Genomic DNA, 23,166 nt, shown 5'->3' with positions numbered 1-23,166 from the left:
CCTTTTCCTGCTGGATTGTGCAGTTTCATTGCCATAATACTGGTTTTATTCTAGCTCTGTGAGTCTTCTACTGATAGCATTAGATCTGTGACCCATGAGCAGTAAAACTAGCTGGACATCCTTTCTTTGCGTGTCCGCTTGTGAAGTTGATTTAATCGGACAGGCTTGCTCCAAGTTCGTACATCTCTGCAAAAATGGAGAAAGCTGTTTCCAGTTTCAAAAAAGAAGAAGTGTAGGGTAGAATTTAGAAAACTCTGCATCAAAAACAAGACAATTGATTCAACTAAAACACACAGCACAAGGAGCCGGTTCCTGGAACGGAGTGCTGACTCAGCGCTTTCCACTTGCCTCAGCTCATGTATCTTCTGTACCCAACATTGTTCTTTTGTGTGATGTTGAACTTGCTGGACTTAATTTTCCGGACCAGCTTTGTAGCCACTTCAGCCAGTCATATCCATAAACCACACCATGAGATTCTAGAGCCGGGGTGGGCAAACTGTGGCCCTCCAGATGTCCATGTTGTCCATGAACATCTGGAGGACCACAGGTTGACTACCCCTGCTCTAGAGGATACATGTGGCATCCTATACAGTTTTATATGTAGGCTGAAGGAAATTTAACCAAATTCTTTCCTTGAATCAATTTGATTAATATTGATGTCCAGTGTAGAGGTGACAGGCTGGTCTTTATGCCCCTGCCAGGCCTCAGTAATTTATTAATTCTTCCTGCTGTGGTTCCTGTATTTGCATGGTACACGGTAGGTAACCTGGCTGCTCTCAATAATAATATGTGAATTATGACAGTTTTCTCGGGTCTTTTTGTTATGTGCAACCCTTGTTCATAAAGCAAGCATAAATGGTATGGTAGCAGAGTTCCTGGATCAGTGTGGGATTTGGTGCAAATAGGACAAATTTATTTATTTATTACCCAAGTGATGACTTCAGAAAGCCCTGCTCACCCACTGCAGAAGTGCCCATGCCAAGGAGGAAGCAAATGTTTTTGACTAATTCAATTTAGGTGCTTTTCACTGACCAAAACTAATGTGCAAATGCAGAGTATCAAAGACCAGAATCTTAATTTGAACACTGATTTTGGAGATTTTCCCTCTTCAAACATATTGGACCTTTATAATTGGGGGAATGACAAGAGAAGGATCTTCTAAATCAAAATTGGGCATAATCATCTATATTTTTAAAAGAAGAAGTGCTGGTATTTGTACCTCGCTTTTCACTACCTGAAGGAGTCTCAAGGCAGCTTACAGTCACCTACCATTCCTCTCCCCACAACAGGCACCCTGTGAGATAGGTGGTCTGAGAGAGTTCTGAGATAACTGCGACTGGCCCAAGGTCTCCCAGCTGGCTGCATGTGGAGGAGGAGTGGGGAATCAAAGCTGGTTCTCCAGATTAGGGGCTGCCCCTCTTAACTACTGCACCATGCTGGCTCTGTACTGGGCAGTTTAATTGTTGCCCCTCTTTGCATGGAAATAGATGCTCCCAATTGTGCAAAAGCCCAGCAAGCAGGCACTGGCTGAATGTTACCAGTTTAAGAAAAACTGAACCAGAAGACTGTTGAAATGTAACTGTAATGGCCCTGGTGTAATGGCCCTGCAGACCTGTGAGCACAGTGCCCTTTGTCTCACCAAGGCATCTAGGCACCCAGCTACTATCCTAAGCCTCTGCTGGGTAGTGTGACACACCATTTTCCTGCCCCACCCTGCTCTCAGAGGGGTGGTTCTTTTGCTTAGCATGCTGCCACCACTTGGTCATTTTAGGAACTTTCTACCAAGAGGGACAGTCCTCCAAGTCAGTGGTCCCCAACCCCCGGTCCGGAGACCGATACCGGTCCGTAGATCAGTTTGTGGATCAGCTGCGGCTTCTCCTCATCCTCCTCCAAGGCTGCTGCCTCGGGGGCTGCCCTGCCACTCTGCCGCCGGCTCACATTTGTTGTTCTCCAGCAGCTGCCATGGCTGGGGCTCCCCTTCGACATGGCACTGCACAGCTGCTGCTGGCAGTGCCCCCCGCCAGGCGGCGGGAAGTCAGGGGCAAGGCAGGAAAGCAAGTGGAGCAGGGGCTCAGGCTGCGGCGATGTCCCTCAGCAAAAGACTACCCCCCCCCCGGGCCTCAGTAAAATTGTCAAGCATTGACCGGTCCCCGGTGATAAAAAGGTTGGGGACCGCTGCTCCAAGGCATCCCTACCATGTTGCCATTCTAAGGCCCTCGCCCTGGTGCCTGCATTTCCCATGACTCAGGGTATGGTTAGAACAGTGATGGCCTGCTGCCCTTGTGCACTCCTAAAGAAATACTGATTTAGCAATTTACCATCTGCCTGGTGCCTGTTTGAAGTAGCATTTTTGCTGGAGGTGTATGTGGTATAGATAAAAGCTACCTGTATTAAAAATTAAGAAGTCCATGCATACTCTCTGCTTAGCAATGGATTGAGCAAGGAGTACAATGGAAAGACATAAGCACACGGTACTCAAAGCAATAAATGCCTTAGGTGATCTTGTTCTAAGGCAGGCTTTTCTTAAACTCAGAAGTTACAGTGCTCTAAAAGCTTTCCATTACCTTGAAGTCTTTATCCAGGCAAACAGCCTTTGTCTGCTCTATAGAGCTTGATGTGAGAGCCCCCTCCCGCACATTATCTTCACAGGGAATCAGCCAACATGGACCTCCAGTTCCCTCTGTGCCAAGATAATTTGTTTGCCTACCCCTTATGGCTCAAAGAATCCTTTCCTGAGGTCTTTTGGGACTATACAATTCAGCCTCTCTAACCTCCAGTTCTCTGGCAACTTCCAGGTGTCCAATTCCCATTTATTGTTTCTGATGACTAGGATGACCATTAGCATTTCCAAAACATTAATGGCTGGTACTTGGGCAATGTTTAGGAGCAACTGGCCTTCTCATGTCTATATTCTTTTGACAGAGAAAAATGTGGCTTTTTTTGTCAGGCCCAACCCCGGAATAAAAAGCTATCTCTCCATGGGGTGGGGCTGTGGCTCAGTGGAATAATCTCTGTCTTGCATGCAGGAAGTTCCAGGTTCAATCCCTGGTGCCTCCATTTTAAAAGGACCAGGAGGTAGTGATATAAAACAGTGGTCCTCAGGCCGCGGCCCGGCGCAGGCTGTGAAGGCCTCGGTGCCGGGCCGCAGCTCCGTCTTCCCTCCCCCCCCGAAGCGAGAAGCTCGCCAGGCCGCAAGCAAATCGCCCGCCAAAGCGGCCGATTAGCTCGCGGCCCGGCAAGTTTCTCACTTCGGGAGGGGAGGGAAGAGAAGCTTGCCGAGCCGCAAGCTAATCGGCCGCTTTAACTTTAGCGGCTGATTTGCTCGCGGCCGGGAGGGGAAGCCGCGGCCGCCGGCATGGCGGCGGCGCAAACACGCATGCGCGGACTGCTGCGCACACGCGTTTACGCCCGTCAGGTGCAAATGCGCGTGCGCGGCAGTCCGCACATGCGCGTTTGCGCTGGGGCTGCCGTGCGTGCGTGGGCCCCAGGACCGCCCTCTCCGCCCACTACTCCGCAGCGGTCCGCGGCAAGCGGAAGCTTGCGGACCGCTGATATAAAAGACCTCTGCCTGAGACCCTGGAGATCCCCTGCCAACCTGAGGAGACAATGAGTGGTCTGATTCAGTATAAAGCTTCATACCAATGAAAGTCTCTCATGAGGGGAGCTCTGATTCTTGAAAGCTCATACCCTGAAAACCTTGTGGGTCTGTAAGGTGCTACTGGGTTCACACCTAGCTATCAGTTTTGGTTCAGCAACAGGGGTAGGGGGGTGGGGGTGTTCTTCACTGCAGTTCTGGGAATGCAAATTTGTCAATTCAAGGAGTTGTATTGAGTGAATAGAAGATGTTGGCAGATGCTGAAAAAATGGTATCCGGGGGTATTTGGAGAACCAGCAACATATCTAAGCCACATGTAAATCCATAGAAAGAATACATGAAATTGTTCAAAGGTCCATGGATATTTTATGTGCGGCCACCCTTCTGATTCTCTTGCTGTTTCAGAGCTGGAGTAAGGCCTGCCGTCTAAGAAAGGACAGCTTGCCAAAGTAAGTGGCAGGACTGCAGTAGTGCTTTAGTTCCCACATAAAAGAGACTACCAGTGTCAAAGCTTCTTGTAGCAGCCCTACTTACGCCTCAAAAGGTTGGCATCCCACAAGAGGAGTACCTTCTGCTTGCATGGAACCACTAAGCTACAGCCCCATCACGCTCCATCACCCTCTAAAGACTTTTGCAAACTTCTCTGTTATGCAATCAAATCCTGAGGTGCCACCCTGAAAATTAATGTGACTTAACTCAACAGATGCTGGATAAGTGCTGCCTTTCTACCGGCAAGTTTGTTAAGTTCCATAAAGAAAACCAAAAACGGGACAGTGTTACAAAAAAAGCAACAAACCTAGCCAACTAGGAGGCGTCCACAAAATATAAAAAATCAAATAATATTTATTGTACACAGCTTATAAACTTAAGGTAAGAACATAAACTAAGCCCACCGGCTGATCACTGAAATAACATATGCATGGGTCTTCCTCAGAGGTCTAATCCTGAACATGTAGAGAATGAAGATAGCAGCCAGTGAGATAAGAAAATTAAATTCTGTATGAATAACAAGATCAATTCTTGTTAGGAAATTATAGGAGATGTCCATTCATCAAGTGTAATACTCCTCCAAAGCTGCTAAAAAGTTCTGCTGTGTATCAGTATCTTCTGCGCATGAATGAAAGCAGATAAGGGCTTTTTGTTGGCTGATAAGGTTTTTTTTAATCTTACTGCATAACCGTTAAGGAAGACCAATTTGGGGATTGAAACACATTAGGTAGCATTGTATGGTGCATATTATGTTACTAGCAAAATAGCCCGTTGTGATTTAAAATACAACAGGTGCTAGCCTTCTCTCCTCCCACCCCAGGCAGTCCTGTTGAGGCCTGGAGAAGCTGTGGCAGTCCTCAGAGTGGGGGAGAGCTCTGGCAGGCCTGGAGAGGAGGGAGAGCTGATGGGGGTTGCAGCCTTTCCACACACACACACGCACACACACACACACATTCCTCGCCTCCCTTCCCTCCCAGGCCCCAGTCCCAGCTGCGGTCCCAGGACCTCCCTCCTCCTCCCACCTCACACTCACTGGCTGCCTCCCACAGTCAGTCAAATGGAGCAGGCTGGCAGTGGAGGGGGTGTGTGGCCAGGGGTGGGACAACCTACCTGACTGGCCATTTGTTGCACAGACAGCCAATCAGGTATGTGATGTGTCCCAACTCCTCCCACCATCCCTGTCCAGCTTTATTTATATTTATTATTATATTACTAGGGGCCAAGTCCATTGTATTCAGGACTACAACAGGAACTAGATTGTGGGTAGTGATGGAAGAACTCTGTGGATGGCCTCTCCCTCCCCCCATGACTTGGAAAGGCTGCAGGCTGGAGGCACTCGGGAAGGGAACTCACCGGTAGGGCCAGATCTCACGCAGCAGGGATCTGCAGCCTCTAAGCCTCGGAAGAAAGTGGAAGGAGGAGGGGGTGGTCAGGAGTGGGACAACCGTGCTGAGTGGCATGTAAGCCATGAGCCGTGCTTCTCCAAGTCCTTGCCAGAAATATATTATGTGGAATAGATGGTACAGATTTCAGTGAGTAGCCTATTGGCTTTGTCTATTTGGGGGGGGGGAAGAGTTTCTCATTAAAATGGTAGTAGTAACAGCGACTCAAAGGATACCACTCTGATCCAAAAGTGAGGGGGGTTTAGAAATATAAGAAATAAAATAAATACAAAGGAGAAATGTAACTTTGCAATCATTAAACAGTATTGTGTTCACCTGATTTTCACCTTTCCCAAAAGCAGAAACAAAGACACAAATTTCCCAGGTCATCATGAGTGGAAAAGAGAGCAAATATCAAATCGCCCCACAAAATACTTCTTGCAAATTGTAAATTGCCCTTCATAATGTAGATGAGGAGTGAGAAAAAGCATGAGTTACAGCTCTACAATGTACTCAGGTGTCATTGTTCCCATGCTCCCTGTGGAAATGACTGGTGGTGAGCAGAGATGGCATATACCAACACTAAAATGTAGCCCCCTTGCTGCAGATGGGGAAAAGTGCTAATGTGGTTTACGACAATCCTGTTATTTAGTTCAGAATTTGTTGTTGTTGTTGTTGTGTCCGACTCATTGCGACCCTATGGACAATGGTTCTCCAGGCCTTCCTGTCCTCTACCATTCCCCAGACTCCATTTAAGTTTGCACCGACTGCTTCAGTGACTCCATGCAGCCACCTCATTCTCTGTCGTCAGTGCAGGATTAGGCTGCCCCTACTAAAGGTGGGCATGGTGCAGGCTGGCAGATAATATACCCCCTGATACCTGACAAAGCAGTCCTAATAGTGCAGGGATAGGAGGACCTAATGCTCTGACATAGTGACATCTGATGGCCCTGCTGCAGTCACTCAATTTGCAAATAGGTTGTTAGTCTTGCCATTCTAAGGGAGAGCTACCAAGAGCCCCTGTAATACCAAAAAACAAACATAGTTCTAGCATACCTGTTGCCTCCTATGTATGGAATGATTTCAAAACTAAGTGTTACTGACTCCCAGCTAATGTCTCAGGGACACTGGAGACTCCAGACAAGAGTATTTTGCCTTCATGCTGGTGAACAAATGAGTCTAGATTAAGCAAGGCTGCTTTACAGACACCTACATATTAATCTTGATGATTGGAGGGAACAAAGAAGGTCACTTTATTGGCATTGCAATTTGAGTAAAGCTTGAGATGCAGTATCAGTTTTCTGTAGCCCACTCATGAACCAGAACCTTTTGGCCTTCATCCAGGTGTATAAGGATTAGTTGTGGATGTTCAGTGCAGCAACAATGTCCTGTATTTAAAATATCCAGGTACATTACTTTAAATTTGCCTAAAGGCATCTTTTTTTACAGATTCCTAACCAGGGTTTTGAAAAAGAAGCCATAGCTGAGTTATGGCACAAATTGTAGGATTGGGAATGAGATATATGTAGACGATTGGTATCTGCAGCAGAGGAACTTTTTGTCAGGCAGGCGCATATAATGCCTTTAACCCTTAACCCAGGATGTAGGGGGTGCAGTTTCAACTGACTGCAAGAGAAGTCAGCCAGAGGAGTCAAGAGCTTCCCACCAGCAGATCTCTGCACTGCCCTCTGCTGCCTGGCTTAAATCAAAGTCACTGAAGAAATGGAGAAGGCTAGTCAATTTCACCAAACTGAAGAAACAGAAAAAAATCGATGTGCTGGCTTAATAAAGAGAGATTCAATGAATTCATTTGCAGTCTCTTAATTCATTGTTGTACAGAGAACATATAGCCAAAACGGGGAAGGCGGGGAATTGAGCCTTGGAGCCTCTTCAGAGATTCTCCTATGGAACTGTTAAGCCAATGGCCTATTGATACTATAAGATAGGTGAAGCATTCTTGACATAAAAGTGTTCTATATTGCAAAAGGTTGCTGTCACTGATGAAAAATATTATTGTAGAAAATGGGCTTGTGTGAATATCCAGAACCTGTTTTGGCTATATATTCTCTGTACAATGAATTAAGAGTCTGCAAACAAATTCATTAAATCTTTCTCTATTGTTCAACTAGCATGTTGATTTTTTTCCTTTTTCTTCGGCCTGGCTTAAACCAGGCAGCAGCAGGGGGCAGGCCTGCTGGGATTGCCATGCCTGCAGGGAGCCAGTAGCTTCCTGCAGATGCAGTTCTGTGCTGCCTTCTCCTGAAGCTCAGATTAAACTGAGCTATGGAAGAAACCAAGCCAGTGACGGGATCAGATTGGTACTATTTTTACCAGCATTTTTTAAAATCTGGGTCTATTGGACCCCCCAAATTCCAAGATTTTTTTTTAAATCCCAGATCTGAATGCCATACTGGCATTTGGATCTGGGATTTTTCAGGAATCTCAATTTTTTCCCGTATCCCTTAGATCTGAATAAAAAATATGGTGTGTGGGGGGGGGGAGGGAATTGCACACTCCTAGTGAGAGCCTATATCCCAGTGGTAGAGTACCTTTTAAGTATATAGAAACCACCTCTGTTGCCTTGAAAGCCCAATGTGAGGGGTGGCCAAACTGTCGCTCCCCAGATGTCCATGGACTACTATTATCATGAGCCCTTGTCAGCATGCTGCTGGCAGGGGCTCATGGTAATTGTAGTCCATGAACATCTGGAAAACCAGTTTGGCCACACCTGCCCTATGGGGTTACCATGTTGGCTGCAATCTGAGGACATTTTATATATGCACACACGCAAGAAAACCTCAGGTTCAAGGCTCCAAATCACTTCCCATTAAATGGGAATTGACTCCTGGTTGCCAGTGTCCTATTCAAAACAGATTCCCAGTGGATAGAAAGCCATGTTAGACTGCTACTGCCAAAATAAATATTTGAGATGCAAATTTATTGTGGCAGAAACAATGTATCTGATGAAAGAAGCTGCAAATCTCTGGGCTCAAACTTTGCCAAAATAAATTGTTATTCTTTAAGATGCCACAAGGCTCTCTCTTAGTTTATTAAAATCAGTATTGCATTTTCAGAAGTAACAAGGAACTAAACTTTCCAGGTTTCTCCAGTTACAGATTCTCAGCAAACAGAAAAACCCAGACCTGGGCTTCTGGAGAATTGCTGCCAGTCTGACTGAGTAGTAAATATTAGTTATTGAGTATTTATCAAAAAATAGACAACCCCAGGACTTAGGCCACTGGACTATTTGGAGGATCTTGATATGAACTAAGGTCTTTTAAAATTATTATTCTGAGCTTCATATAAATCTCATGTATTTGCTGGAAAAAATTGGTTCATGTTACCTGGAAGGTGTTTCTAAAAAGGCTGAGGTGCTTAAGAAAGGGACTACAAATCTCACAAACTATTTTACAGCAATAGCCACTGGAAACTTGCTTTCTAGTACTTTAAAGTGCCACATTAAAGTCAATGGAAAGCACCAATCAGACTCGCACCAGGCTCCTTCTTCCTCTCAGCTGAGTTGTACAATGAATTGTTGTTGTTGTTAGATTTATCCCCCATGACCATCAGCAAGCAGTCTTGTGGTGGGTTGCATAATAAAAACCCCAGGAAAGAAGAGAGAGAACTAGGGAGGAGTGAGCTCCCCAAATTTAATATCCACTATCCACCTCTATTATTTATGAGGAAGGAAGAGAGCTAATGGATACTTAGCTTCCATTTTATCCAGAACAGAATGAGAGCTAAGTCACTCCTCATTTCTCCTCTCAGGATAGGATATTAAAGCTAAATCTCCACTTCATCCTTTTACTACCAGAAGGAAGGCAAACAGGGACCCAGCAGGATGAAGCTTAGCCCTGCTTTCCATTATTCTATTGTGGTGTAGTACAGTAGATAGAGAGTTGAACTAGGACTACAGAGACCCGAGTTCCAATCCCTGGCCAACCATGAAACTCACTGGATGACCTTGGACCAGCTTCTCTCAGCATAACATACTCACAATCTATGTCCCTTCAGGACCAATGGATGGGCACTTCTACTACTCACATCTTTAAACACATACATCTGTAAACACACATATGCACTCAGAACCTAACAAATTGCCATTCACAAATGCAAACCAAGATCTGTTTGGTGTTAAAAAAAAACATCCCAAAAGTTTTTTTTCCTGGAGAAGATTAATTACAGGGAATTGACCCAAAAGGAGAAATGCAACATTCTTTTATTGACCACCAGTGCTCTACTCCAAACTGGCTGCTTCATCCAGAAGTTTCCTCAGGATCCCAAATGTGTGGCTACTTTGCAAACATGCTCTTGGAACCGTACGATGGGGGACCAATTGGTGTGATGATGTGGAGCACAGAAGCAATGGGTAGGAAAATGGCTCTTCTCCCCAGAAGCAATTTTTTAAAAAAATTTAATTTAAGGGCTATTGTCTGCCTTTGCATAGAATGGTTAGTTAAGCCATTAATTCCTTACTGTTATGAGGAAGGAGGTAGCTCTCCAGTTCCAGCCCTTAGAGTTTTGAAAGTCATGGTGAATATTCGTATCTGACAAAGGGATTTGTCACATCGTTCATACTGAATTTTCTTTTGGGGTCCTCTTTACTAAAGATTGTTATATAAAAGCTTTTTATTGGGAGTGCAATGGAGGCAAGGAGCTTGAAAAGACTCGGTGAACTGAGGTGCGTGGGCTCAAAGACAGCCTTCTATTCTGTTACAAAAACGTCGTATTAGCCCATGGATCGGGATGGTGTTTTGATTGACACTCAGACTTATTCCCTGCAACTGACTATCTTCAAGTGGATTATCTTCACGTGCAGCCACACAGGTTGCCCTCCTCACTGGAACAGCCTGCCTCTTCCTTGGTGTATCGGTGTTTGTGGGTTCTCAAGTGAGGAAGAGGGAGCCCCCTCCTGGGTGGGTAGAATACCACAACGGTGGCAACAGCTTTCTGGCTGGGAGGGGCCCCCTCCTTTTGAACCTCAACTGTCATAATTTTCTGTAAAAGTCCATCTTGGCCACCACCATCAGAATCTTGTTCATGTGCATGGTCCAGGTTCAGTATCATTTACTGGTAGGTCTCTCATTTCCTGTCAGAGGCTCCTAACTGTTGACAGCTGTTTCTAGACATGCCCCTATTCATCCTTCCTCATGAATGATTTACAGAGGGTTTTATGATGTCCCTCACTGTGCCCATAATTGCAGTATCCCCATATATATTTTTAATCACAAAGGAAGTGGTCACTAGGGTCGCCCAGGAAGTCACTCTGAAGACTGTAGAGAGACAATCAAGGACTACTGAATTAATCGCCCACCTTACAAGTAACTAGTTGTTCCTAGTTCTGTAGAGGACATTTGTTCCTGGGGGACTCCTAAGCATTAAGCAAATGTTTATAGATAGCTACATATTATTTTGTAACAAGTCTGTAAGGTAAATGCTGGATGACCTGGGGCCAGACAAACACACTCAGCTTAATGGACCCCACAGAGTTGTTGTAAGGATAACATGGAGGAATCCCCATTGGGAAGCAAGGCAGGGTCTACATGTTATAGCATAATTGTCAACCTGTTTCAAGCCATTGTTAGCCCATGCTTACTAGGAGTTCAGGTCAGCATACAAAGAATCTCCTATCGCAAATATTTCCCTCACACCAACCATGCAAGGTAGGCTAGGCTGAGATGTAATTAATAAGCCACGATTACCTAATGAATTTCCTAACAGAACCAGATTTTGAATCCAGTGATCTGTTGTCCAACAACAGTATCAAACTACCCTGATTTAAACAGGATAAAGCTGGGATGGGGTGAAAAAATTAACTTTTTTTTTTTTTTATGGTCTGGCAACTACATTTGGCAGCACTTCCGGCAATAGATGAGTGGGTATTAACGCTTAGCTTCCTGCACTTCTCTTAGCAGAATACTGGGAGAGGAACTCAAAATGACTACTGAGCAAGGCTACAGCTGCCTCACTGAAGGCTCTGTGGACGTTCCAGCTTCCAGCCCTGAAGGCAGCCTGAATCTCAGTCCTTGCAGCCCAGGTCTTTGTCTCATCTCCCCTCCCATTACTGAACCTCACTGGCTGAGCTCTGCACCACCACAGCCTGCATCACCTTCAGAAGTGAATGTCACTTTAGAAGAGCTCCTTGCTCCCATTACTGAAAAGCTCAAGTACTTGCTGAAGAAGGCTGAAGACTTCCAGACGTATCTGCTATACAGGTGGCAGAGGATCGGGTCAGGGTCAGGGGGTGAGCAAGGGGAGGTGGCTTCTTTTTACCAGTTCATAATTGGGCTGCTTGCTGAAATATGATGATGAAACATCTCAAAAGATGGAAGAGCTGCAACTTATAGTTCAGTGTACAGGAGAGCAGACTGGGTTGGTTCTGGAGGGGTCGTATGACTGTAAATCACATCCAGTTGAGGAGAGGCCTCCATGTCCAGCTCTTCTTTTCATGTGGTCACCACACATGTCCCCTATTTTAGATTCATCAGAGCCATTGAGCAGGTTAGGTACCCTCTCTTGTGAATAATTCTGTGGCAGACAGGGGAAGATTGTTTGTTTCCTGCAATGGACTCTGGGGCAACAGTCTCACTGAGTGCAGGATGATTAGAAGCAGTGAAGGCCCATACTGCTCCTGATCTGCCTGGGTGTCCTGATTATGGAAGAGACCAAGCTTGATTCCCTCAACTGCTCTGCAGATGACTGGAGTGGAGAGGGAGATGCAGTCCCACATGATAGGATAGATGCTCTGTTTACATGCCAGCCTGTTTCTGGCTCAAAGGGATCACTGTGGGCTGTCATACTTAAGGGTTTCCAAAATCAAATCCAACTCCAGGTGGTTACTAGGCTCTCTCCTAATTGTAGCATATGTAGTGCAGTATTGGCATGTATGCAACAGCCGGTTGCAGGCAGCATGGCTTAGTAGAGGGCAGTTTCTTCCCTGACTACATGGTGAACATACAGCTGTCCTATTTTAGTAGAGACAGAATGCAGAAGGAGCAATTTGCCAAAGCAATGCCCACGTTCCTGCAAATGTGCCAGCCCTACTTCCACTACCTGGAATCCACAGCACGGAGCTGCACACCTTATTTAAGACCTCCCCAGGAGCCAGTGAAAAGGCGGGTAAGTTAGAGGGACAGTTCTGCTACAGTTGAGAAGTTTATTTGCTTCAGTCTTCAGCTCAAATGCCACAAATCTGAGAATGTCATTAAAGGGGATTATTTATTTACAGTGTCTATAACCCAGCCTCTCTTCCAAGACAGGATTCAAGGAGCTATCTTTAAAATACCAAGCATATTAAAATCAAAACAAAACCAACACCCAGCTACAATTAACTAAAACCACTTGATCCTGTAAATCTCCCTTCATATCTAAACACTAATGAAATGCCCTTCTAAAAAGCTCTGCCTTACAGCACTTTCTAACACTCAGTAAAGGAGGATTCTTGACAAGTTCAGAAGTGCCATTCCTCACCATGCTTGCCACTGCTAGGGATGGGCACAAATCAGGAAAATGCAGTTGGTTCATCGCATGCCCAGTTTGCAAATGATGGACTGTCATGAACTTTTAGGCATCAAATGAAATGGTTTGGTTCGTGACCCCATAACTCCCACAAGAGCACTACATATTAAACTTACAGGAGTTCCCCAGCTGACTCTCCTCTATCTGTACTCCAAATCTGGTGGGGATTGGATTTCCAGGATCCAATTTATGCCCCCTCAAAGAAGCTGCCCCCAGGAAAGTGATACCAAACGAACAGAGAAACTTCTGTCTCCATCCCCTGCTTTGAAGTTTGGTAATCATCTTGATTGAGCTGAAATAGTCTGTCTGGAAATGTATCCATTAACAAACCTCAACCAACCTCCAGGAACAGTGTCAATGTTCATGGAAAGTTCGTACTAGTTGACCTGTCACAAACTTGACTTTCCAAAGTATGACCCAGCCAAAATTCACCATGAAATTCAGTTTGTGATTTAGTTCATGCCCATCCCTAGCCACCACAGAACAGGCACAAGCATGAGCAGTGGCTGATCTTACCAGCTTGCAGGAAAGGACAGCACAAAGTCAGGTCTAATTCAGGAGTCAAAGTTCCCTCCTTTCCATCAGAATTAATTTGTTGGAAATATCCAAGGGGGGGGGGGATGGACCTTTTAACACATTGCAACCCCTTTTGAAATGTTTTTGTATTAATTTGCACTTTTGCACTTAACAAAAATTATATGATTGATTATTATTGATTAAATATGCACACAGTTCATTTTCATGATGGGCCAGACCATACAATAAGAAATGATATCAGAATGCAGTGGGAAGAAGCAAGATGAACAAAGTACAACTAAACTAAGAGAGAAATGAAACAAAGCAAGTGTTGGTATAAGATATGCTTGCAGATTCTATGGTAGAACGTGACTTGCATGTGCCAAGAGACACATGCCAGGTTTGGGGAATGGCTTACAAAAGATCAAGTAACTTTAAAAGTTCAAAAAGCCTATGTATATGAGGTGATTGCACCCTAGGAACTCGAGGTAGACAACAGATAAAATAAGACAAAGATAAAATAAGCAGTCTTTATTTAATAGAAATACATACGAGGATCATGGACAGCACTAAGAGAGAGCTCCTCAAGCTGTCACCAACTGGCATGTGGAGTCCCTCATGGGGCAGGTCTCTCTCCAGTCCTATTTAATATCTGTATGCGTCCTCTTGCTGGTGCGGAGGTTTGGGCTTGGTTGCCATCAATATGCTGATGACACCCAGCTCTTCCTCCTGATTGATGACCACCCTGACTCTCCCCCAGCTGCCTGGAAGCTGTGACAAGGTGGCTCAAGCACAGTTGTCTGAAGCTCAACCCTTCAAAGATGGAGCCCATGTGGCTGAGCAGGAAGGGTCCAAGCAAGCAAGAGCGCCTACCCAACCTGGATGGAGTGCAGCTATCAGTGGCCTACTCCACAAGGAACCTGGGTGTGATTCACGATGCCTCCCTCTCTATGGAGGCTCAGATCACAATGGTAATGAGGCTGGCATTTTATCACCTTTGCCAAGCCAAACTACTAGTACCCTATTTGGCCCCAGAACACCTAGCCACAGTGATCCATGTGACTGTCACCTCTAGACTGGACTTCTGCAACTTGCTCTATGCAGGCCTGCCCTTAACTTTGATCTGGAAACTGCAACTGGTCCAGAATGCAGCTGCCAGAGTCCTCACAGCAACACTTCAGAGGTCCCACATCCAGCCCATCCTCCAGCAGGTGCACTGGCTTCCGGTTGAATTCCGGAACAAATTTAAGGTTCTGGTTATCATCTTTAAGGCCATACATGGTCTGGGCCCAGTGTACCTGAGGGATCACCTCTCTGCCTATACCCCTCAAAGGGCTCTGCACTCTGCCACTTCCAACTTCCTGCAGATCCCTGGCCCCAGGGAAGCACTCTTGACCTCAGCCAGGGCCAAAGCTTTCTCCCCACCTGGTGGAACAAGCTCTCAGAGGAGATCAGCACCCTAACAAAACTCAAACAGTTCTGCAGGGCCTGCAAAAGGGAGCTCCTTCGCCAGGCATTTGGTTGAGGTCGACCTGAACCACCGCTTCCCATTGGCCCCCCTGAGCCTCCCTCCTATGGCAACCATTGCAGATCCAACCAACCTACTGGGCTATCACTATGCATTGATTTAATGTTTTCCATATTATTCTATTATTCTATGTTGCTTGCTGTTATCACTGTATTATTGTTATAAACTGAGTTATCTGTATCATAAATATAAATATAAACAAACAAACAATTGCTGGTTCTTGAAGAGGCGGAGACAGAGACGACAGAGATTTCAGCAGCATGTCTGGCTCTCTGGATGGATCCAAGGTTCCAGAGTTGGCAAAGTGGCTTGCCAGAACAAGGATTTTTATACTCTGTTGGAGGGTGGGGTGTACTAGAGATTGCATGTACATTGGCTGGGTTGCCTCTGGGTTGGTTCCCTGGGGTCTCAAGAGACTTGCTAGCTGGGTGGAGAGGAAACTCCCTTCTGGCAGAGTAGCCTAGGTTGAGTTGCAGGTGTGAAGACAAAGATTTTGGGCAAGAGCCCTCAGCTGCAAGGGACTCTGCTGGCCACAGAATTAGCAATACAATAGAGTGGGGGAGGAATGAATGCCAAGCATGAGGGCCGCAGCTGTCTGGTCAGACCAGTGGCTTTGGTCAAGCTGAGTCTGGCCAGGCTGAGACCTGAGACCTGGCTGACAAGAGAACCTGAAGTCTGGGGAAGGAGGTACCACTGCATTAGTATAGGGAAGAAGCTGGGGACAGGAAGGGGACTGTAGGAAGCACAGGCAGCCCACCTTCATAATTACAAGTTTGCCTAGGGAGGAAAGTTTCCATTTAGCTACCAGAAGAGCATTGTGGATTAATTGGTAACCACCAGCCTTTATCAGACATATATGTCCTAAGTTTCAGACAGCTTTGCCTACCTCTTTCCTATTCTGCTTGCATTGCTTTCCAGTTCTTCAGTCCTAGACCCACTAGGATTGTTTTTACATTTGGTGTTTGATTGAATTGTTATCATATTTTGTAATCTACCTGGAGTCTCCGTGAGAAAGGTGGGCCATAAATGTAGATGGTGATAATAATACTAGCCACAAATGGCCAATGCAGTTTGTTCCTGCCTGGTCTTTCCACACAGCTCCTGGAGATCTCCCAGCAACTCGCCTGCCAACTTGAGCAACTGGTCCTGATGTATGCTTCTTTCAGCTTTGTCTCCCTTGAAGACACAGACCCTTTCAGGTAAGAGGTGATCTCCGAGAGAGGTCAAAGCTGCATGGTTTGTGCTCCGAAGTTGCACCATAAGGCCAAGAATGAAGAGTACTGTAGTTGATGCTTGCCAGTTTCTTTAATGTGTGTAATGGAAGAAAATGAATTCTTCCAACTAAATTAGTAGTAACCAGTTTTGAGTGTACAAGTTTTGACTGAAGATAAAGACTTTGTCCTACAGAGGGCACCATTACACAAAATTTTCCACAAAAGATTTTTGTTTAAAGAAAACCTTAGTTTCTAAATTTTTCCTAAAGGTTTCAGTAATTGTTCTTTAAATTAATGTATCGTTTTTGGGTCATAATTATTGCTTAGGTGTATGTGGTTGGATACAGCCACCTTTCTAACGCAACCTTACCAAATCATTTTCTTTATCACTGTCTGACATGGCTTTATCCATGCAGGTCCCATAACCACCAATACAGCCTTTTTGGTGGTCAAATGGGACCTTCTTTTTCACCAATGGGAAACCTGACTGGATCCAACTCATTGTTCCAATTTTGGAAAGGTATTTGGAATCTAAAATTCATTTAAAATAACCTAAGATCTTTATATTCACACACACACACACACACACACACACACATATACACATATACAGATATATACATATATACATACACATATACACAAATACACACATACATATACACATATTTATATTGAAAGTAATTCACTAGCTTTTGAAAGTGAATTCATTAGCTTTTGCTTGTATCTCAGAAGATATTTCTTCCAAACAAAAGCATATTTCACACAGAATTATTTTTTAACCTTTCTATTTCCAATTCTCCACCAGTGTGTCGTGTTTCTTCTGTGGAAAATTTTGGCTGAATGAATCACACCAAGTTTCCATCTTCCGGTACTGCATCTCAGCACCTTACACAGCTGCCCATGTTCCTCACAACCTATATAAGAAGATGCGCTGGAACCTTGACATTTTGGAAGGGGCTGCTGGCCGGAATCAAACACACCGCACAGAATAGTGAGTTGCTGACCACCCTGGAGGTGGGAGGCAGGAGTGGAGAGGGCTTAAATGAACAGACATACACAATGCCAGTTCTTCTTGCTTCCAGTGTGGGGACGGTGGAAAATTTCATGGGGCTATGATGTTGAACAGCTTTCACTGTCCCTGATGCTTTATTATATTTCCATTCCTTAAACTTCTTGGGGACGTGCATGACTTTTCCATCCTCATTCTTTGATGGTGTATGTGACATTGCATTTGTTCTAGCTACTTCTTATGCTTCCGAGATACGGGAGATGAAACAACAGTGAAGATGCAGAAGCTCTGGTCCATTGGACGCTGGATGCCTGTGGACCCTGACAGTGAGCACAGCTCTGATGTGCTCTCTTGGTAGGTATACAGCCTGGCAGTGCTGTCTCAAACAAGGGAGAGCAGATTTTTGCTTAGCATGGTTTACTGTTATTATAATCCATGAAATCCACTAGTGCATTTAATAATTACAGAGCAAGAGGACATAATCAAGGTCTCAACAATTAAGGCATAACTAATCCATGCTAAGTGATCATGGCAACACACTCTCTCTTAAGAACACACAAATTTACTTTAGTTTAATGCATCAGACAAAGATGCATCTAGTCCAGCATCCTCCACAAGAAAACCAGCAATCTCAAGGTGGACTTTTTGAAACTGATTGATAATCCCCTAATTTATAGCCCAGTCATTCTCGCCCAAGGTTACTAGTAATGCCAGGGTTACTTCAGAGTCCTAGAGGAGTTACTCCATGTGGGGGGGGGAAGTTAATTTTTTTAATGCATATTAAAAATATTTTATGGGCTGTATGGCAGCTGTGATGAATGCTTCCTTGTTTTGTTCAGGCAAGGTACTTCACACACAAAAATGAAACTAACTACTTATTTAACAAACATTTTATTTTATGAGTGATGCCGTGCACACTGTAAGAATTTGACTTCTGGGGGTGTGGAAAGGAGGCATGGTCAGCTGACATCACTTCTGGGGTTACTTGAAACCTGAAGAATATTTCAGGGATTGTTCCATGGTCTAACTTGTGTAGAGGAAGTGGCTATTTGCTGAGGGTCTATGATTGAATTTCTAATGTATACTGTACTATAAGAATTCTGATAAATTTGAGTCCCTGTTAAACGATGCTCAATTCACGTGATTCTCATTTACATAAAGCCCCATTCAGAAGCAGCCTTTACTAGCATCCATTGCTTACTCTACTCCTGAGAATTATGCAAGAAGAAATTCTGCCCAAGGACAGACACCACCAGCAAAAGGCAGAATACCCCTTACTTTCAGGAGCCAAGGTCTTGTTAGAATAATTAGATGCAGCTTTGGAAAAGCTGTCACAACAATATCTAGTATCAATGACATACACATTTCAAGCCTTGATAGGGAAACAGAGACCATTGAAAATGCACTTGTTGCATTATCTGGAATACTGGAATACCTCCAACATGAACATTGGGATGGGCTTATAAGTAAGAAACTCTATACCTCCTCCACATCAGATATAATTTTATGGCATTTCTTTCTGAAAGTAAGGTGATATGCAGCCTGAAATGTGTATAAGCAGCTAGCTCTTTCACTTCCCACACATTCCTTACTTAGTAAACTTCAATACAGACAACACCTGCCTGTTAATTCAGTTTCCTGACTGAAGAATCTTGGCTGAATGCCAGTGCATGTTTTCTGGAAGAAAAAAACATACTGAAACAACAGTAAAAATAAACAGAAGAACTCCTTAAACACAGAAAATTCTGTAGCTCCTGGGAAAAGATGTTCTCAGAACAGACACAGTCTGTCAGTAACAACAAGGCTCCTATATAACTAGTTTCCATTGAAAGTGTCAGGAAAAGATGTTGATGGGATTCCATGCCTGTTACAATTAGAATGGACCTCTACATATTTCTCAAGCCACATCAGAGGTCTGCTGCAGTGAATGACATTAATCCTAAGGGGATGAACTTTACCTGGCTAGCGTGGAAGCTGCCACTGTGTCTTTCTTCGCACAGGGTACTGTGTCGCCAGCCCAAAGGGGACTACCAGCAGCTCCTGACCGTCGGCTTTGAGGAACCCTCCCACACCTCAGCCACAGACCTCTTGGTACAGTTGCTGAATGTGCAAAGTTCTGGCCTGCTTAACCGTGAGTCCTCTTGTCGGGTGAGCTCAGGGGAGCAGGTGCAGTAGAAGGTTCTCACCAGCTGTGTACCTCCACAGTATTCCACAAGACGCTGCCTCCTATTTCCTATTTCAGCAAGCACACTACACCATTAGCTGGTATCTTCACATTATGTGTCATTTCCCCTTACTTTGTGCAGCTTAGCATTGAGATGGAAGATTATTTTTTCCTACACTGCTTACCGTGGAAATTAGAGTGATGTTTTTCAATAAGGAAGTAGGTTGAGAGTCACTCTTCATGCTGCTCTCCTCTACCTGGTTCCTGACCACTTACATATAACCACCATCTACTTTGAGATAATCAGCTTCAACAAAAAGTCTCCTGTGAGCTCCCTCACATGGTGCAGTGGGATGGGCCTGGGAGAGATAAGAGTCCACATTTCCTTCCTTCAATGGATGAGTCAGCCCAGAGATGCTTTTGCTACTACAAAATGTGACAGGTGTTTATAATATCCCCAACAGCTCAATGAAAGTGACTCCTCTACATGGCTTTGGCTCCTTGTGTTCCCCATTTTCATCTGATCTCTAGTTACCTTTACTGTGGCTCAAGGCAGCAACATCTGGAGTTTTTGATTTTTTTAAATGTTACTAATAAAATCAGTTCTGGCTCTGCTTCTGGCTCCTTCCATTCTGGTAATTGAGACTGATGTTCTGAAAATAGCTTTGTGTTAGCTTATGGAAGGATGCTGGGAAATGGTTTCATTGAATAAACTTTGTGATATCTTTCCACCATCCAGTTTTGTCTATTTATTTACTCACCATAGCAGTGTCTAGGATGGGGCAAAAATAAGCAACATAAATTGGGATTAACCTTTACAATCAGAAGTTAAACAGTTAAAAGCTTAACTCATGGTTCATTGAATGTACATACAGAACAAATCCAAAGCAACTAGTTATATCTCCAAATGCCTAGTAAAATAAATGTGTCATAGCAATACCTCCAGAAAGCCAATAAAGATGGTCATTTACTTTGGAGGGAGCCTTCAAGTGATCATGGAAACCAACCCTAACATACCCTGCCAAGACTCCTGCAGAAACAGTATCTTGAATACTGGATTTTAATGGGGAGAGTATATGAGCAGCAGTGCTCAAATAATCTGGTCCCAGGCTGCTTTATTTAAATGTTTGTGTGTGTTCCCAGATTTGATCTAGGTGATTCTCAGAGGGCTAACAGCAAATAATAAATTCCAAAAGAAAAGAACACAGTGATATAAACAACAGTCATCTTCAGACTTTAAAAGACAATTTCAGAATGTTAAATTGGACTCGAAACCCAGTAGCAAACAACCCAATTGTAAAACCACCCTTTTGTACTTGCCTTAATAACAAATGAATTTTGCCCTGCAAAAGTTCACGTGTGAAGCACTAGAAATCCTAACAGTAATATGGAGTCATAAAAGCTACTACAGTGATGCACACAGAGGTACAAAGAAATAGAGAAACCCTCGTATCTAGGGTGTGTATTTTAGATTTAGATTCAGCAATAAAATGCACATAAATGTAGATGAATGTGAAAATAAGAGGCCCTGAGAAGTGTGCAGAAGTGTGCCTGTACCAATCAAGGCAGATTTCCCTCCTAGAAATTCTAAACCTACGAGATTGCTATGTTCTGACAACATAAACAACAGCTCAACATGGGAGACAAAGTGATTTAGTGGTTAAAGCATTTAACTCAAACTAGGGTTACAATTATCCAAGCCCTCACTGTGAAGCTTACTGGTAGAACATAAATTAGACATCCCCTCTCAACCTAACCTGCCCAGCTGGCTGTGGTGAGAGGGGGATTATGCTCCCTAAATATGCTACCCTGAACTCCTTGGAGAAAAGGGGGGATAATATATGGGAAGTCTTAATCTCCATCACGTTGTCTCTTTCAAGTATTGACAGCAAAGTCAAAGCTTGCTCTTGGCAATGTGCACTTTAACACAATAGAAGGTGCTCCAGCAAGTTAAGGCTTGACTGCTCTGAAAATATATGGCTGTAAAAAAATATATACCGTGGCGTATTAGATGACTGGGTGTATAAGACGACCCCCCAACATTTCCACTCAAAATATAGAGCTTGTTACATTACATTACAGTACTATGGGCCACTATGTCTATCCCAACTGAAGTGCACCCGGCGTATAGGACGACCCCCCCCCCCCACTTGGAGGCATGTTTTTCAGGGGGGGAAAGTAGTCTTATACGCCAGCAAATACTGTATATACCAGACTTCTGAAACCACTGAGGATACAGTGCAAAAATCACTATCATCTGTATAACCAAATGCAGATTTCTCTTCTGTCTTGGCATAGGATCTCAGGAGGCAGATTCACATGATCCTGAAGATGTACCAAATGCAAATCAATGGTATGAGTGCCAAGGTAGTTCTATCACTTCCCCTTCACCGTTGGCCCCTTTGTGAATATTACTAGCAAATTCTTCCAGGAGTCTGTGTGCAGTGGCATCAAGATGAAGATATAGCTAAACAGTTACATGGTTTCATCCATGAGTGCCAATATGTAGCATATGAACCATCTAGCCTTATCTTCAGTCCATTCAATCTATATTTGGTAGTGGAGACTGATTCTGAACTATGAACTATGTTAAAATCATATTTTCAAATATGATCTGCTGTGTTAAGTAATCAGAATATAGACAGGTAAAATTGGGGAGATCATGCCTATATGCACGATGACTGCAATGATTCCCCTGAAATAATTTCACTTGTACATTCAGTGTGTCCTCAGCTAGCTCTATAGATAGCTGTTCTAGGCAATCTAGCTCTCCAGCAGAAACTTTAGGGAAGAATACACAAGAAGAGGACAGGGGGATTTCACTTTCATACAAATTTGCTTAGCATTGGGACCTTTCTGATACCCCACATTCCATCCAAACAATGTGACAGGAAACAGTGAAAATACATTTGCCACAACCACAGTAACCTCTCAAACAAATGAAGTTTGAGGATCAATGGCACCTTTAAGACTACCAAAGTTCCGATGAAGTGAGCATGCACACTAAAGTTTGTATCTTTAAACGTCCCGTGGCGCTGCGGGGGCCGAGGACTAAATAAAATAGTAAGGGCTGGTGGGGAGGAGTTAGGGCGGGACCCATCCGGGATAAAAACTCGGAGGGGTCCAATCAGGAGCCGCGAAGCAGCTCCTGAATGGGCCCCTCCGACTGCCACTCGAGGGCCAAGTGGACAATTGGGAAGCGCGCATAGCGCACCTCCCTATTGGCCACTTGGCCCGCCCTGGACTGGCCGCCCGGATCCGCCATTGCCCCACTTGCCGCCGATGTGGACGCGTCTCCAGGAGGACCCGGCGCCCGCTCCAGTCGCAAGTGGCCCGCCTCACCAACGGCCGACGCAGCTTAGCACCAGTCGCCGACGATACAGCCGCCGACCGCATGCCCGCGCACCCTGGAGGACCCACCGCTGCCTACGGCCGCCAGCAGCCCACCTCACCACCGCCCTACCCGCCTTCTTCTGACCCGCCGGCACACTCTACCGCCGCCCAGCCACCGCCGCTTTCCCCCACCCCAGTGGACCCGATGCCAGCCACGGCAGCGGCGCAAAGAGCTTCGCCCGCCCCGCGGCCCCACCCAGACTCCGGCCGCTGCCGCCTGCTGCCGCACAAGCAACGGCCGACCCGCCTGCGATCGTCGCCGCGTCCGCCCCGCCAGTGTCTCTGCAGGGACCGCCTACTGGCGGGAGACCCGGCGGACGCAACGGTTGAGCCGACCCTACAACAGCAAGCCCCT

General features: G+C 45.0%; 1 protein-coding gene across 3 annotated transcripts; it reads left to right on the top strand.

Annotated features, from left to right (window-relative positions):
- The first annotated feature begins 10,290 nt into the window (after window positions 1-10,290).
- On the top strand, window positions 10,291-20,120 carry C3H19orf67 (chromosome 3 C19orf67 homolog). 3 transcript variants are annotated; one of them, XM_077324339.1, is made up of 7 exons: window positions 10,291-10,539; window positions 11,379-11,681; window positions 12,444-12,585; window positions 16,127-16,227; window positions 17,051-17,236; window positions 17,486-17,608; window positions 19,255-20,120. In XM_077324339.1, exons 2-7 carry the CDS (start codon window positions 11,404-11,406, stop codon window positions 19,427-19,429), a joined length of 1,005 nt encoding a protein of 334 aa, XP_077180454.1. In that variant the 5' UTR covers window positions 10,291-10,539; window positions 11,379-11,403; the 3' UTR covers window positions 19,430-20,120. The 3 variants fall into 3 exon arrangements, with proteins under 3 accessions (XP_077180454.1, XP_077180453.1, XP_077180452.1); XM_077324338.1 differs by having other exon boundaries at window positions 10,294-10,539; window positions 11,382-11,681; window positions 12,441-12,585; window positions 19,255-20,119; XM_077324337.1 differs by having other exon boundaries at window positions 10,295-10,539; window positions 12,441-12,585; window positions 19,255-20,119.
- Window positions 20,121-23,166: the final 3,046 nt, after the last annotated feature.

This window comes from Paroedura picta, chromosome 3, assembly GCF_049243985.1.
Source record: "Paroedura picta isolate Pp20150507F chromosome 3, Ppicta_v3.0, whole genome shotgun sequence".
Taxonomy (NCBI): domain Eukaryota; kingdom Metazoa; phylum Chordata; class Lepidosauria; order Squamata; family Gekkonidae; genus Paroedura; species Paroedura picta.
Note: the sequence above shows the minus strand (reverse complement) of the source record. Positions and strands in the feature narration are given on the sequence as shown.